The sequence below is a fragment of the Eumetopias jubatus genome, unplaced genomic scaffold, assembly GCF_037043125.1.
Source record: "Eumetopias jubatus isolate StellerSeaLion01/CBP00866 unplaced genomic scaffold, mEumJub1_p1.0 scaffold_156, whole genome shotgun sequence".
In the NCBI taxonomy this organism is placed as follows: Eukaryota; Metazoa; Chordata; class Mammalia; order Carnivora; family Otariidae; genus Eumetopias; species Eumetopias jubatus.
This window is the reverse complement of record NW_028274962.1, coordinates 62,247-76,065: the sequence shown is the minus strand read 5'-3', so window position 1 is coordinate 76,065 and position 13,819 is coordinate 62,247. Positions and strand designations below refer to the sequence as shown.

The 13,819-nt window shown below is 47.5% G+C and overlaps 1 protein-coding gene across 18 annotated transcripts in view; it reads right to left on the bottom strand.

Moving 5' to 3' along the window:
* LOC148161558 (putative phospholipid-transporting ATPase IIB) overlaps positions 1 to 8,249 on the bottom strand; it is a 78,374-nt gene extending 70,125 nt beyond the window's left edge. For 15 of the 18 annotated variants that reach the window (XM_088020746.1, XM_088020743.1, XM_088020744.1 and 12 more), the window contains exon 1: positions 7,912 to 8,241. In XM_088020746.1, coding sequence (XP_087876872.1) covers positions 7,912 to 8,027 — 116 coding nt within the window. In that variant the 5' untranslated portion in view covers positions 8,028 to 8,241. Of the gene's footprint in view, positions 1 to 7,911 lie in introns of all 18 variants that reach the window. The other 3 variants (XM_088020758.1, XM_088020757.1, XM_088020759.1) reach the window with 3 other exon arrangements.
* Positions 8,250 to 13,819: the final 5,570 nt, after the last annotated feature.

Below are 13,819 nucleotides of genomic sequence, written 5' to 3'. Positions count from 1 at the left end.
GCCCTCCCCCTCTCCCCCATAAGCTATAACCCTGGAGACGACAGAGGGAAAGGTGAAGAGAAGGAGGCAGACCAGGAGGGACCCAGACCCCAGAGGTCACACAACAGGGAGTTCCCAATGCGCTCCTTCAGCCTCATTTATCCCAAATTGTGTACCAGAGAGTCAGCAGCCAGAAAAACCACGGACATAAACCAAAGAGAGCCCCAAGAACAGCCCAGGCCCTCCTGCCCATCCCTACCACTGGGTTCACAGGAACCCAGACGTAAAGGCCCCCCAGGCCATACTGCAGGAGGCCAGAGGCTACAATAAACAGGCATTCCTCCCCTCCCCAGACAAGGGGACATCAGCAGAGCCCCACGCGGCACCGCAGACCCCATGTCTGCCCAGCGGTGAAGGGGGCACCCTCTTCTCCCAGGTGTCAAAGGGAACCCAGCTTTCACCCCATCTGCCAGCAACAAAGCAGCACCACCTCATCCCACCTCCCTAACCCCAGTCCCATGGGGTGTCAGAGGAGGCCTGATAAAACAGAAGATTATTTGAATAAAGTCCAGAACCTCCCAGCATAATACCCAAAATGTCCAGGATACAATTTAAAAAAAAAAAAAGGACTCATTATACCAAAAGCCAGGAAAATCTCTAATCCTGAAGGAAAAATAACCAACAAATGCCAACACCAAAGGGATGCATATGGTGAAATTATCTGACAAGGATTCTCATATCCATCATAAAAATGTGTCTATGGGCAATTACAAACATACTTGAAGCAAATGAAAACAAACAAACAGCTATTTCAGCAAAGAAAGCTAATATGAAGAAGAACCAAATGGAAATTCTAAAACTAAAAAATACAATAATGGAGATTTGAAAACAATGCATAGGGTTCAGGGGCAGAAAAGAAGAGACAAAGGAAAAGTCAATGAACTTGAAGAGTGAACAACAGAAACCAATCTGGACAGAAAATGGACTTAAAACAAATGAGGAGAAACTCAGGACGTTTGAGACACAAGAAAGATCTCACAAGGTGTCTCCAGAGAGAGTGTTAGAAGAGATGAAAGAGGGTGGGGCTCAAAAAGTTCTAGACAAATAATGGCTGAAAACTCCTAACCTGACAAAAGATAAAACTTGCAGATTCAATATGCTACGTGAACCCCAAACAGTATAAACCCAAAGAAATCTATGTCAAGACCCATAATAATCAAACTACTGAACTAAAGACAAGAAAAAAAGCTTGTAAGTAGTGAGAAATGACATCTTACCCACAGGAAAAGAAAACATTCCAATGACATCAGATTTCTCATCAGAAATCATGGAGGCCAGAAAGAAGTAGCATAACATTTTCCAAGGGCTTAAAATAGAAAAAGGACTGTCAACCCCAAATTGTGTATCTGGTGAAATTACCCTTCAGGAATGAAGCAGAAATAAGACCTTCTAAGACGAAAGAAAACTAAGAGAATTTGTTTTCAGCAGACCTACACTAAAAGAATAGCAAGGAATTCTTAGAACAGAAATAATAAGGAATTCAGGACCTTCAAGAAATAAGAGAACAACAGAAATAGTGAAAACATGGGTGAATAGAATAGGCATTTCTTCTCCTTTTGAGTTTTCTAGATTATGTTTGAGAGAGAGAAAAATTAACACTGATGTGTAACTCTAGTCATATGTAAGGGAAATATTTATGTACTTTTGCAAAATTAAAGTATTTATGTAATTGTACAAGATAATTACTTTACCAGTAAGGATGAGTAAAGGGATGTAAAGAGGTACTGATTCTTCACTTTACTAACACTGATAAAATATCAACACCAGAATACTGTGATGAATCACATATGTATAATGTCATATCTAGAACTACCACTAAATAACATCTATACAAAGACATACAGTGGAGAAACACCATAGGTAAATCAAAATGGAATTCCAAAAATTGTTCAAGTAACTCACAGAAAAACAGGAAAAAGAAAACAAAGAAACAACGCAGCAATCAAAAAGGAAAATGGCAGATATAAGCCCTAACTTGTCAATCATTACACTGAACATAAATGCTCTAAATATATCAATCATAAGACAGAGATTGGCACAGGCTCAGGTCTTGATCCTGGAGTCCCGGGATCGGGTCCCGCATCGGGCTCCCTGTTTGGCGGGGAGTCTGCTTCTCCCTCTGACCCTCTCCCCTCTCATGCTGTCTCTCTATCTCATTCTCTCTCTCAAATAAATAAATAAATTCTTTAAAAAAAAACAAAAACAAAACATAAGCCAACCATATGCTGACTACAACAAACTTACCTTAAATATAAGCAGGTGGAAAGTAAAAGGATGGAAAATTATATGCCAGGTAAACATTAGTCAAAATAAAGCATGAGTGGCTATATAAATGTCAGAAAAAGGAAAGCCCAGAGCAAAAATATTACTAGAGACAGATGGAAATTATAAAATAATAAAAGCATCAGTCCATCAAAACAGAGCAATCCCAAACATGTCTGCACCAAATGACAGACTGGCAAAACAGTAAAGTAAAAATTGATAAAACCAAAAGGAAAAATAGACAAATGCACAATTACAGTTAGAGACTTCAACGACCCACTCTCAACCAAGAAAACAACTAGAACATAAACTAGCAAAGATAACAGGATCTTATCAACATTTCAGAACATTTCACCCAACGACAGCACAATACACCTTCTTTTGGGCCCTGAAATTCTTACCAATACAGACCATATTCTTGGTCACAAGACAAACTACCAAAATTAAATGAAGTAACACGAAGCATGTTCTTTAACCACAAAGAAATCATGCTAGAAATTAGTAACAGAAAAATAACAGCAAATTTTCCATACACATTCCTAAGTAATCCATGAGACAGAGGGGAAGTCTCAAAGTAAAACAAAATGCCAAAATTTGTGGGACACCGATAAATCAGTGCTGAGAGGGAAATTGACAGCACAAAATCCTTATGTTAAAAAAAGAGGAAAAGTCTCCAATCAATAATCTAAACTCCCACCATAAGAAACAAGAATGAGAAGATAAAAAATAAAACCTAAAGAAGCAATCAAAAAGAAGGAAAAGTAAAGCACAGAAATTAATAAAAGTGAAAACAGACAACTACAAAAAAAATAAGAAAAATAAAGGATAGCTCTTTGAAAAAACTCAAACCTCTAGTAAGACTAACCAACAAAGGAGTGAAGGCACAAACCACCAATATCTGAATGAAACAACATCAAAAAGATAGTAAGAGAATAGATGATGAACAACACTACACACATAAATATGGCAACTTTCCTGAAAAGGACCGATTCCTCAAAGGGCACAATCACAACTCACCCCAAACAAAATAGCTCATTTGAATAGCCTAGTTAACTATTAAAGAAACTGAGTTTGTAAAGTGAAACACCCAAAAAAGAAATCTCTTAGGTCCAGACGGTTTCACTGGGAATTCTACCAAACACTTAAAGAAGAGAGCAACTCTATTCGAAGTCTTCCAGAAAGCAGGAGAGAAGGGAACACTTTCCAAGTCATCTCATGAGGCCAGGCATCAGGGCTAAAATCTGACAGTCACTGCCGTTCCATTCATGGAAAAGAGACATCTACAGTCAAGTGCAATCTGTGCTCTGAGGGGGAACAGGGGCCTGTAGGAGCCAGCAGGGGCATCTAACTCTATCCTGGCTGGGGTTGAGATAATGGAAGGCTTCAAAAGAAAAGTACTTTTCGATGCTGACAGAGTCAGAAATATAGCCACTGAAATATGGAGATTTTAAATGCCAGAAGAAACAGCTAGAAGAATCCAAAATAAGTGCCTTGGGGGTGAGAGGCTGGGGTAAGGAGGAAGCAATAAGCGGAGTACAGAGCCACAGTATATTCTCATTAGCCTTTTACCATATGTTATTATGATAAAATACAACCAACCTTCACAAAATAACGTAAAAGCACAACTTCCAGTTTAAGATCCATCTCTCCCTGCTCCTCTTCCCTAAGCCCAACTATAAGCTTGGAAATAAAGCAAGAGCCAAACAAAGGAGAGCTCTGGAAGGGGTCGAGAAGGCAGCAGTGAAGAGGAAGAGGGTTAGGGGGGCTTGGGACCAAGGACTGAGAAACGACACAGCGGCAGGACGTCCTACAGGCCCTCACCCAACAGCAGGAAGGAGACAGGCCTGGCATTCCCTAACTCCCAACCCAGCAAGGAAAGGCACCCCGGAAAGATCATTCCTCCCCTGGAGGGAGCAAGAGTACACCACCACCAGCAAGACAGATCAAAAAGTGCCGTGGGAAACGGCATCCTTCCCCATGGAACTAAGACTCCCCTGTCCCATCGAGGGACAGGGGTGCATCTGGGCGGCAGCAGTTAGAGGAACCCTGCCACAAAAACAGGTTAGAAGCCTCAGAAAGCCCCTGTGTCCCCGTGGGCCGAGACGCCCCTCTCTTCTAACCAGGAGGGAAACCAGGCAGCATCACCAAGCACAGCCCCACTTCAGAAGCAGCCAGTCCAGGAAACCGCTTCTATTCAGGGCCTGAACTCCCCTCCTCTGCCACCAGAGACCAGAGCAGCAGGAAGCACCAGCAAGAGGGATTCCAAGGGCCACAGCAGTGCTGAGGCTCCTCCCCTAACCAGACACACCAGAACAGCCAGCAGGCTCGTGCAGAGCGGGTACAATCACAACCACTGCCCATCCAACAAGGCCTTTTCATCACATGGACTGACCATTCCTTCTCTTACCAAGAGACACTGGGCCTGGGGAGATCGCCTCTTCCTTTCAGCACGATAAGCAGGGACAAAAAGGAGTCCCAGTACACCACATAAACCAAGCACACCAAAAACTGTAACACAAAATTAAACTGTCACTGGGATCACAACCCACAAATGTAGGCCAGGACCTACAAGGTAAACCTAAACAGGGCGATCACCTGCTAAAGTAAAAGATATAAACAGAACCCACATTCTCCAGACGTAAGAAACAGAATGTCCAGGATAAAATAAAAAATCATCCATCACATCAAGAACCAGAAGATTCACAGTGTGAGTTAGAAAGGATAATCAACAGACACCAAAACTCAAATTAACTCAGATACTGGAATTATGTGACAATCATTTTAAGCAGCAAACATAAACATGCTTCAACAAGCAATAACAATTCTCTTGAAACAAACAGAAATTATAAAACTGACAAACACACTAGTTCAAATGAAACACTGCTGCATGGAATCAACAGAAGAGTGAAAATGACAAAGGACAGAATTAGGGAATTTGCGAACAAAAATCAATACAATGCACACAATCTTAACACAGAAAAAAGAAACTGGGGGGGGCGGGGAACCTAAGGGAATTATGTAACACTAACAAAAGATCCAACATTTGTATCACCCCAGTACCAGCAGGAGAGAGAAGACAGTGGAAACCAGAGTCCTTGAAGAAACTCCCCAACTTTGGTGAAACAAAACCCAACAGATTAAAATCTCTTACTAAATACCAACCAAGATAAACCAAAAGAAATCCACACCAAGATACATCACAGTTAAACTTGTAAAAATGAAAAACAAATAAGACCTTGAAAGCAGTCAGAGAGAAATGACACGTTACCCGCAGGGAAACGCCAACTCGCGCAGCAGTGAACTTCTCATCAGGAATCATGAAGGCAAGGTGGGCAGTAGCCAGTTTTCAAGGCTAACGAAAGAACTGTCAACCAGGAATTCTATACCCAATACATCCATCCTTCCGGAATGAAGGGGAAATAAGAACATTCTAAGGTGGAAGAAATTTCAAAAATTGGCTATAGGAAGCACTTCAAATAGAAAGGAATGGGGAAAAAAGAATCCTGGAATACAAGGAAGGAGTAACAGAAAGAGTAGAAACATGGGTACGTACATTAGACTATCCTTATAATCATGAGTTTTATAAATATTTGATGATTTAAACAAAAAGTGTAACACCATCTGATACTCAAGATAGGATATTTGAAGTGTAGGGGGAGAAGATGGGTAAAGGGACCAAAATGCAAGTAAGGTTTACACACTCTACTCCACAGACTAAAATACGAATCCCAACACCCCATGGTGAGAAGTCACATACGTATACTACAATACCCAACAGAGCACACACTACAAAAACTACAAGAAGACCTACACTCAAAAACCCCGCAGAGATCTCCAAAAAAAGTTCAAATGACCTAAAGGAAGTCAAAAAGAGAAACAGAAGAGGAATGAGAATCAGAAGAAACAAAATAAACAAATAATAAAATAGCACCTACACTCTAATGTAGCAATAATTAACTTAAATGTAAAGGGTCTAAATACACCAATCCAGAGAATGACAGAGTGCATAACGGAAAACAAGGATCCAACAAAGAGACTCCAAATTCAACTTAGGCTGAAAGCAAACACCATGCAAACATTAATCCACAATAAAGCAGGAGGAGATTTCAGAGCAAAGAAAATTGCCAGAGACAAAGAAGAACATTACGCAAAAAAAGAAACACTCTACCAGAAGACGTAAGAATCCTAAATATGTACACACCAAATGACAGAGCCTCAAAATACCTGCAGCAAAAACTGAGATGCAAGCCGCGACGGAAACCTATTGTGAAAGAAACAGCATATTTCCAAATAATGATCTCCCCAAATCAAGCACTCAGAGAATTTCTGACACAATCACTGTTACAGGTACTGTCAAGGAGGAAAAGAGAAATGGTACTTCTGGCCAAACGCTAAACACAGGCACCTCAGTAGGTTCTCCTGTAACCCTTCACCATCCTGTAGGAAAACAACAGTATTCCCCCCCATTTTACATCCCAGGAAATGGGCGTTCAGGTTAATGAGATCAAACAGCTAGTCAGTAAATGAGCCGCGATTCAATTCAGCTCTACAACATTACAACACATACTTTCTGACTCTATGTTACAGTTTCTCAAAGAGCCCAGAACCAAAGTTACTCTAAAACTCGAATCCTGAAGCAACTGGATATTGAAATTTTTTTTTCCTCTTCTGTACTAAAAGTTAGCAGCTTCTGCGGCACCTGTCCAACTCTCGATTTCAGCTCAGGTCCTGATCTCAGGTGCTGGGATCAAGGCCCGCCTAGGGCTCCACGCTCAGGGGGAGTCCGCTTGAGGTTCTCTCTCTCTCTCTGACCCTCCCCCCCCCACGCACGGGCACTCTCTCAAATAAATTTTTTAAAAAGTAAATTGCTTCTACAATTCCTTAGGAATAAAATTTCGATTAACTGCAGAAGACAGTACTTCCTCTTTTTATAAGTTCCTTTTTTATAAAATATAGTATTCCTCTCTTCGGGCGAGAAACAAGTTAAGTGCGAGCTGAAACCAACTAGGGGAGGAGGCTTCCATTTTCAACGAAAGGTCTCTATGTTTTAAATGGACGACTGAAGTGGGGTCCCATTAAACAATCTAACCTTGTGAAGTTCCGTTTCTCGTTGCTAAAAGCAAAACTTCTGGCCAACGAACATGATTAAGTGCACCTGGGTTTGGCACATAACCTGAACCCTTTGCGTTTGTGACAGGCCGTGCTTCTCCACTCAGGTTTGGGCTTCGTGTCTGCACGTTCACGGTCCCTACGGGAACCACGCCGAGGCTCGGACAGCAGCAGTGTCTGCGGGATGAGGGCCCCGCCCGCCCGGCTCCCGTGAGAGCGCCGCAGCCGCACGCCGGCCCCCACCTCCGAGGGCGTCGATGGCCAAGGCAGCCCAGGACTGGGGCGGAGCTGGGGGTGACCCCGCCCGGCCCCGACGCTGAGTCCCGGGGCCTCTCCCAAGGGTGGACGCCCCCCCAGAGTGCAGGCGCGCGGGAGTCGGAGCACTGTGCGCGGCCTGCGAGCTGGGACAGACCCGCCGCCGGGGGCCGGGGGGCGGGGGGCCCGGACGGGGCGCGGGGGGAGGGCCGCCGCGGGGGGGAGGGAGGTCGGCGCCGTCGTTACCTGCTGGGCCGTTCGGCCCCCGGCCCAGGCCCGGCCGCGCTGTAGTAGGTCGCGCGTTTGCGGTTGGCCACGGCGGCCGCGCTGCGCACCGGGTACAGAGGGATCCGCTCCGCCATGTTCCGGCCGCCACCTTCCCGCCCCTTCTCGATTCGCTGCCTTTCCCCGCCCTCTCCGCTCAGCTCCAACCCGGCTGAGGCGCCGCCCGCGCGGCCGTGCCCGACCCGCGAGCGACGGAGCCCGAGAGCTTCACAGAGCGTCGGAGCCTGATGACGACAGCTTGCGGCGAAGGGAGGGCACAAAAGGCGGCGGCGTTAAGAGGCTCCGTCCCGCGTCCGGGCCCGAAGACGTCAACGCCGCGGCGCGGGCGCAAGCGGAGGCGGTGACGCGCTGAGGCTCCGCCTCCCGCGCGCCGGGGCCGGATGGCGTCCCCGAGGCGCGCGGAGGGGGTGTGTCCCGGCGGCCCCGCCCCGGGCTCTGGGCGCTGGGGGCTGGGCGCGTGCGCGTGCGCGAGGGCGCGCGCCGGAGGCCGGCCCGGGGCTGTGCCCCAGGTGCGCGTGTCCGGGGACGGCGGCGGCCGCGGCCCCCGGAATCCTGCCTTTACCGGTCGCCGGGGACTTCCCGGTCCCTTAACTCGCCGCCTTGTCGGGCTTCCCCTGCGCGCAGGTGTGTGCGGCGTTGTCCCGCACCTACGGAATACAATTCCCGTAAGTGGCCTCCAAAGAGTGGGCCAACAGTCGAGTCCAGAGAGTGCTCAACTTCGCGCTCCTGTTGTTAAAGTTTGTTACTGATTCATAGCTTGGAAGTGTGGTCTGAACTCTTTCCATGCTTTAACATTGAGGTTTTCTTCTGATCAAAAATAAAGCCAGCTGTCCGCGATGTAATTGACCCAGGACCCACAGAGTTAGCTGTGCCTGCTCCCCTCAGTCGTAATTTTTGACCGAAAAAACTTGACTTCCAATGCCTGCTGTTGGCCGGAAGCCTTACCGGTAAAGTAAACGGTGATGAACGCGTTTTGTATGTTGTATGTATAACATACTGTGTTCTTACGATAAAAAGCTAAAGAAAAGAAAATGTTATAGAGGAGCTCATGAGTTAGAGAAAATGCATTTACAGCACTGTTATCTATATTTATTGGGAAAAACCCCCGTAGAAACCCATATTATTCAGGGGCGCCTGGGTGGCTCAGTTGGTTAAGCCACTGCCTTAGGCTCAGGTCATGATCCCGGAGTCCCGGGATCGAGTCCCGGGATCGAGTCCCGGGATCGAGCCCCGCATCGAGCCCCGCATCGAGCCCCGCATCAGGCTCCCTGCTCGGCAGGGGGTCGACCTCTCTCTTTGACCCTCCCCCCTCTCATGCTCTCTCTCATTCTCTCTCTCCCTCTCTCAAAAAAAAAAAAAAGTTATTCAAGGGTCATGTGTCTTGGCAAATAGATTTTCTGTTCCAAGATGGAAATGCTAACGGAGTAGTGGTGTTCTTGGAGACCTCCTTCTAACCCACCCCAGTAGGTGGTCATTTCCTTAATGCTCCTTGAGAGTCGGTTTGGAGGCACCTTTATCATGGGGTCACTTCTCAAGAGGAGACTCACTCTAAAGAGTCCCCGCGGCCCCACTTGTTCCAAGGTGCAGCCCCCTGCAGAACACCTGTCTCTCCTAGCATCCCACAGTCCGTCTTCTTGGAAGTTGCCGAAACTGCTTCCTGGCCCCCTTCAGACAACCAAGGACGGTCAGAAGTACCTGCAGACAAACTGAAGTCTCTTCTACTCCAAAATCCCGCCTTAATAGGATGCTTCCCAGTCCAAGACTTTTCCCCTTCTACGTGATAAAACTTAATTTCCTTTCTAAAACCCTTGAAAGTGACATCAGAAGGGCTCCCTTGCTGCAAGTTGATGGGTAAACAGCCTTTATTAATTTTGTCTTGAGGTCGTTTTGTTTGTGATAGTTTGAGGTATTTATTTCAATGACTTTTATTTTTTACTTTGAAGATTTTAATTGGTCCTTTTTCCTATGCATCTATTCTTATTTCATTTCTGTCTTTTGTTTCTTACTTTCAATTATCTAAGGAGAAGAAAATGTTTTGACTGTTGATTTGTTAACTTTCTTAGCATTGGGTTTCTTCACATGTCCTGGAATTTAGGTTTGCGGGCAGCGGGCAGGAGATAGCGGCTCTTCCCCCTTCCCCTCCTGCTCCTCACCCTTCCCTAGTCAGTGGCCTTGCCATCGCTTCCACCTGCAGCCCAGAACGGGGTCCCACGTGGCATGTCAAGGCTTTCAATAACAGGGAGAGCATGTCAGATGCAGGGTCTGCAGGCAGTGGTATTCATTCTTGGTCTTCAGTTTGGGTCTCTGTCTTTGTACTCCTAAGCCCCCACTGTGTTCAAAAGCCCTAGGCAGCTGTCAGCAACAGGGTTTTGTTGGTTGTTTGGTTTAGTTTCCTACACCACGTAGGACAGCCTCACCCAAGCCTGTGGGGTGAGCCCCTTGCCCACTCCGGTGGCCAACTTCCAGCCCCAGAAACCAGCCGACAGGAGCCACTCTCACCTCTGTTTCTGGTCCAATAACTTTGGTGTTTTCGAGCCCTGCTGTGTCTTTTTGTTTTCTGTTTCCATAATTTATAAATCCATTATGACTATGTGTTTGAAGCAATGTGTTCAACATAAACTTCTAAATTCTAGTCTCATCTTGACTATTTTCATGTATTACCTTCTCCATTTGAAAACTTATTTTTAAAAAAGTTAATATTCTTGAGTAGTTGCTCCAACTTTCTGGTTCCAGTTTGCTATTTCGCTGCTTTTTATGTGGCTTGAATACAGGCCACTTTGTGGACACCCCTCTCAAATGACGCCGTGGCCTCCTATGTGCAAAATGAACTTGTGCTCATTCTTTTCCTTACTCCGACTCACTGCGGCAGCTGACATTCACCTCTTTCAACAGCTGACATTTGTTACACCAAGTGCTCGACCACACTCCACAGAGGACACTGTTAACACAACAGCTCAACCACACTGAAGACTTAACATTGTAACACCAGGTCCTTACATGTTTCCCTTCTGTGATAACTTTGAGACAAATCCTCTGGCTCTCCTCGATTAACTCACTCTCTCCTGGATAGTTCTCTTTCACAACCTACCCACTTTAAATAAGAACCCCTCCAGTCTTTTTTCTACATGCTGACCTCTCCTGGCTCCATTTCTGCATTGCTAATTTAGGTCAGTTTAGCCAAGATTCTTCATTCCCATTCTGTGCCCAGGTGAGGGATGGGTGTGGTGGGGATGCAAATATAACTAAGACATGGCGTCTGCCCTGCAGGAGGCTCTTCCTGGGCAGGGAGGCCAATCTGCAAACTGCTGGCTGCAACTTGGGCCACAGTGGAATGAATACGTGCGTGCTGTAAGCCTAAAGTTCCGTTAGGGTCTTTGCAGGAGCTGGATGGCCTGCTGCAGCATTCAGTTGAAGAGTTTAGTGGAGGAACTGTTTACAGATGTGTGGGTGGGAATAAAAAACCAAAGCAGTTGGAGGGACTTCCGGGGACAGGTAGATGGGAAACCGTTCTCACCTCCAGGCTCAAAGAGACCGGAAGAGGAAGAGTAGTACTGGAGCCAAGGGGAGCCCAGGAGCCAGATGCCCCCCCCAACCCCTACCCAGAGATGCTGAGGCTATAAAGCCGGGGTCACAGCACACTGCTCACAGGTAAAGTCTACCTGTCATCTGTTTGGTAAAGATAGTTTGTTTAGACATAACCATGCTATTTTATCAACATATCATCTATGGCCGCTTTCAAGCTATAATGGTGGAGTTGAGGAGGCCCTACAAAGCCTATGTGGCCCTTTACAGGCAAAGCTTGCAACCCCTGTTACGGAGGCCCAGGGCCTTGCTAATATCTGGGAACGGGAGGGGGGCATGCCCTGACAGCGCAGGGATGGACTGTTTCTATGGGGACAGCACTTCCCTTGAGCAGTCCCTGAAGGAATAATGAGAGAAGGCATAATAACACGTTAATGGAGGGGACTAGAGTGACAGAGAATACTTGCATAATCTTTAGGAAGGCATGGAACGAGTTTTCAAAAAAAGAACAGATGGAGGAAAGAGCAAACCAATAAGATGGTAGAGTTACACCTGAATGTCACTTCATGTACATTAAATGTAAGCCGACTAAGTACACCAATAAAAAGTCAAATTTTCAGATTGGACTACAAACCAAATCCAGATATATGCCTGAGGTCTAAGAGGCCTCATATGGAGAAGCAGAAAGTGAAAGGATAGAAGACCATGTGATCACTGGCCATAATGACGCGTCGTGAGTGTCCCTCACCTCCGCAGAGGAGGACCCCGAGGCACACCATGGGCACGCAGCTGACCTGGCTCACAGCCAGAACTCGAACCCAGGCTCCAAAGGCCATGTTTAGCCTCTGAACCAGAGTTGCCAGCTGAGCGAGAATAAAGAGAATACTGACCGCCCGAGCTTGGACATAAGGCGAAAGGAGGCTGGCATGTCATTTCTTCTCACGTAAGGGTACAGGCCACCCGAAGACTGGGAAAATGGACTTCGTTCAACTGACTGCTATTTAGTAGAGGTCCCCAACTTAGTGAAATTAGACATTTGCGTGAAGGTTTTTGCCGGTAGAGAAGCAAATAATTTCGGTCCGGGAAGAAAATAGAACATCAAAGGATATAGGTTATTGTCCTTTACGATATTAACCACTTTCGTGTCTAACTAAGTGACCTGATCCTAACAGCTGTGAATTCTAGGTCCTGAAAAACTCTCCGAGGCTGTCTTAAGGTCCTACTCACCCACAGTCAGCTAGCGGGCGATACAGAGCTAGAGCATCTCTAACACGAGACATTGCAGGAGGCATGGGGCAGAGTCAGCCCTGGCGGCAGCTAAGATCTAGAACCATCTGATGCACTAGAACGTACCCCCGCGTTGACTCGAGCCAGCCATGGAAGCAGCTCGAGAGCCTGAGCCAGTGCCCCCACAGACTAGAGCCCCTCTGCTCCGACCCGTGGACCCCGTCCACAGGCAAAACCCGCTCCGGCATGAGGTCCGGAGCAAAGCCAACTGCACACCAGTTCTCTCATCCGATCCAGCATCATTGCCAGAGTAAGAGCCAGCCCGAGATCGAGAGCCACTTCTCAAGGCAGCTCAGTGCTGCTATGGGAGGCTGTGCGGGGTTTCCTGTGAAAGGCACAGGGACAGGCGGTGGGGATCAGCACAGGGTGATCACCCTGGCAGGGTGGTGATCTTCTCTCCTCCTGCTGCTTCGGCACCATCTGCAGATGGAGGACTGGCCACTGCAGCGGGGCTGGTCACCACTGCAGGGTTGACGGGGCTCAGAAGCAGCTACAGACCCAAAGCCCGCTCCAGAGCTCGAGGCATTTCCATCTTCTGCTGCGGTGCCTTTGTCGGGAGCTCGGGAGCTGGAGCCAAGTGCGCCCCAGTGTGGGTAAGCCCCCTGCCCCTGCAGCCAGCTCCTGCCCCCGCTGCACAAACACAGGGGCGCTTGCCAACTAGCGAGCTAGAGCAGACGCTCAGACGTGCGCCAAGCGAGCATTACCTCCACCCACAAAGCCAGAGCCACCGCACACAGCAGCCCCCGCACCGACTGCGGACGACGGCCCCCCCCCGGCGGCAGCTCCCGGGCTAGAGGCCCCTCTACCTGCTCGCCTGGACCAGCTCCAGTGCAGCAGTCCTCTCTGCTGCCGGTTCCTCCACCAAATTTGGCAACAATGCCAGCCTGAGAGTTCACTGAGCCCTGGAGTGCATTCCAGAACCAGCTTGAGCCCCACCACCGGGGACGGAGCCAGCTCCAGCTGCAGCTCCAGCTCAGGTCCCGGGCTGGTTCCACGGCAGGAGCCGGGGGCATCCCTGGCATCGGCCGTAGCTCCGGCCCATGGCTCAAGCCACTCTGCC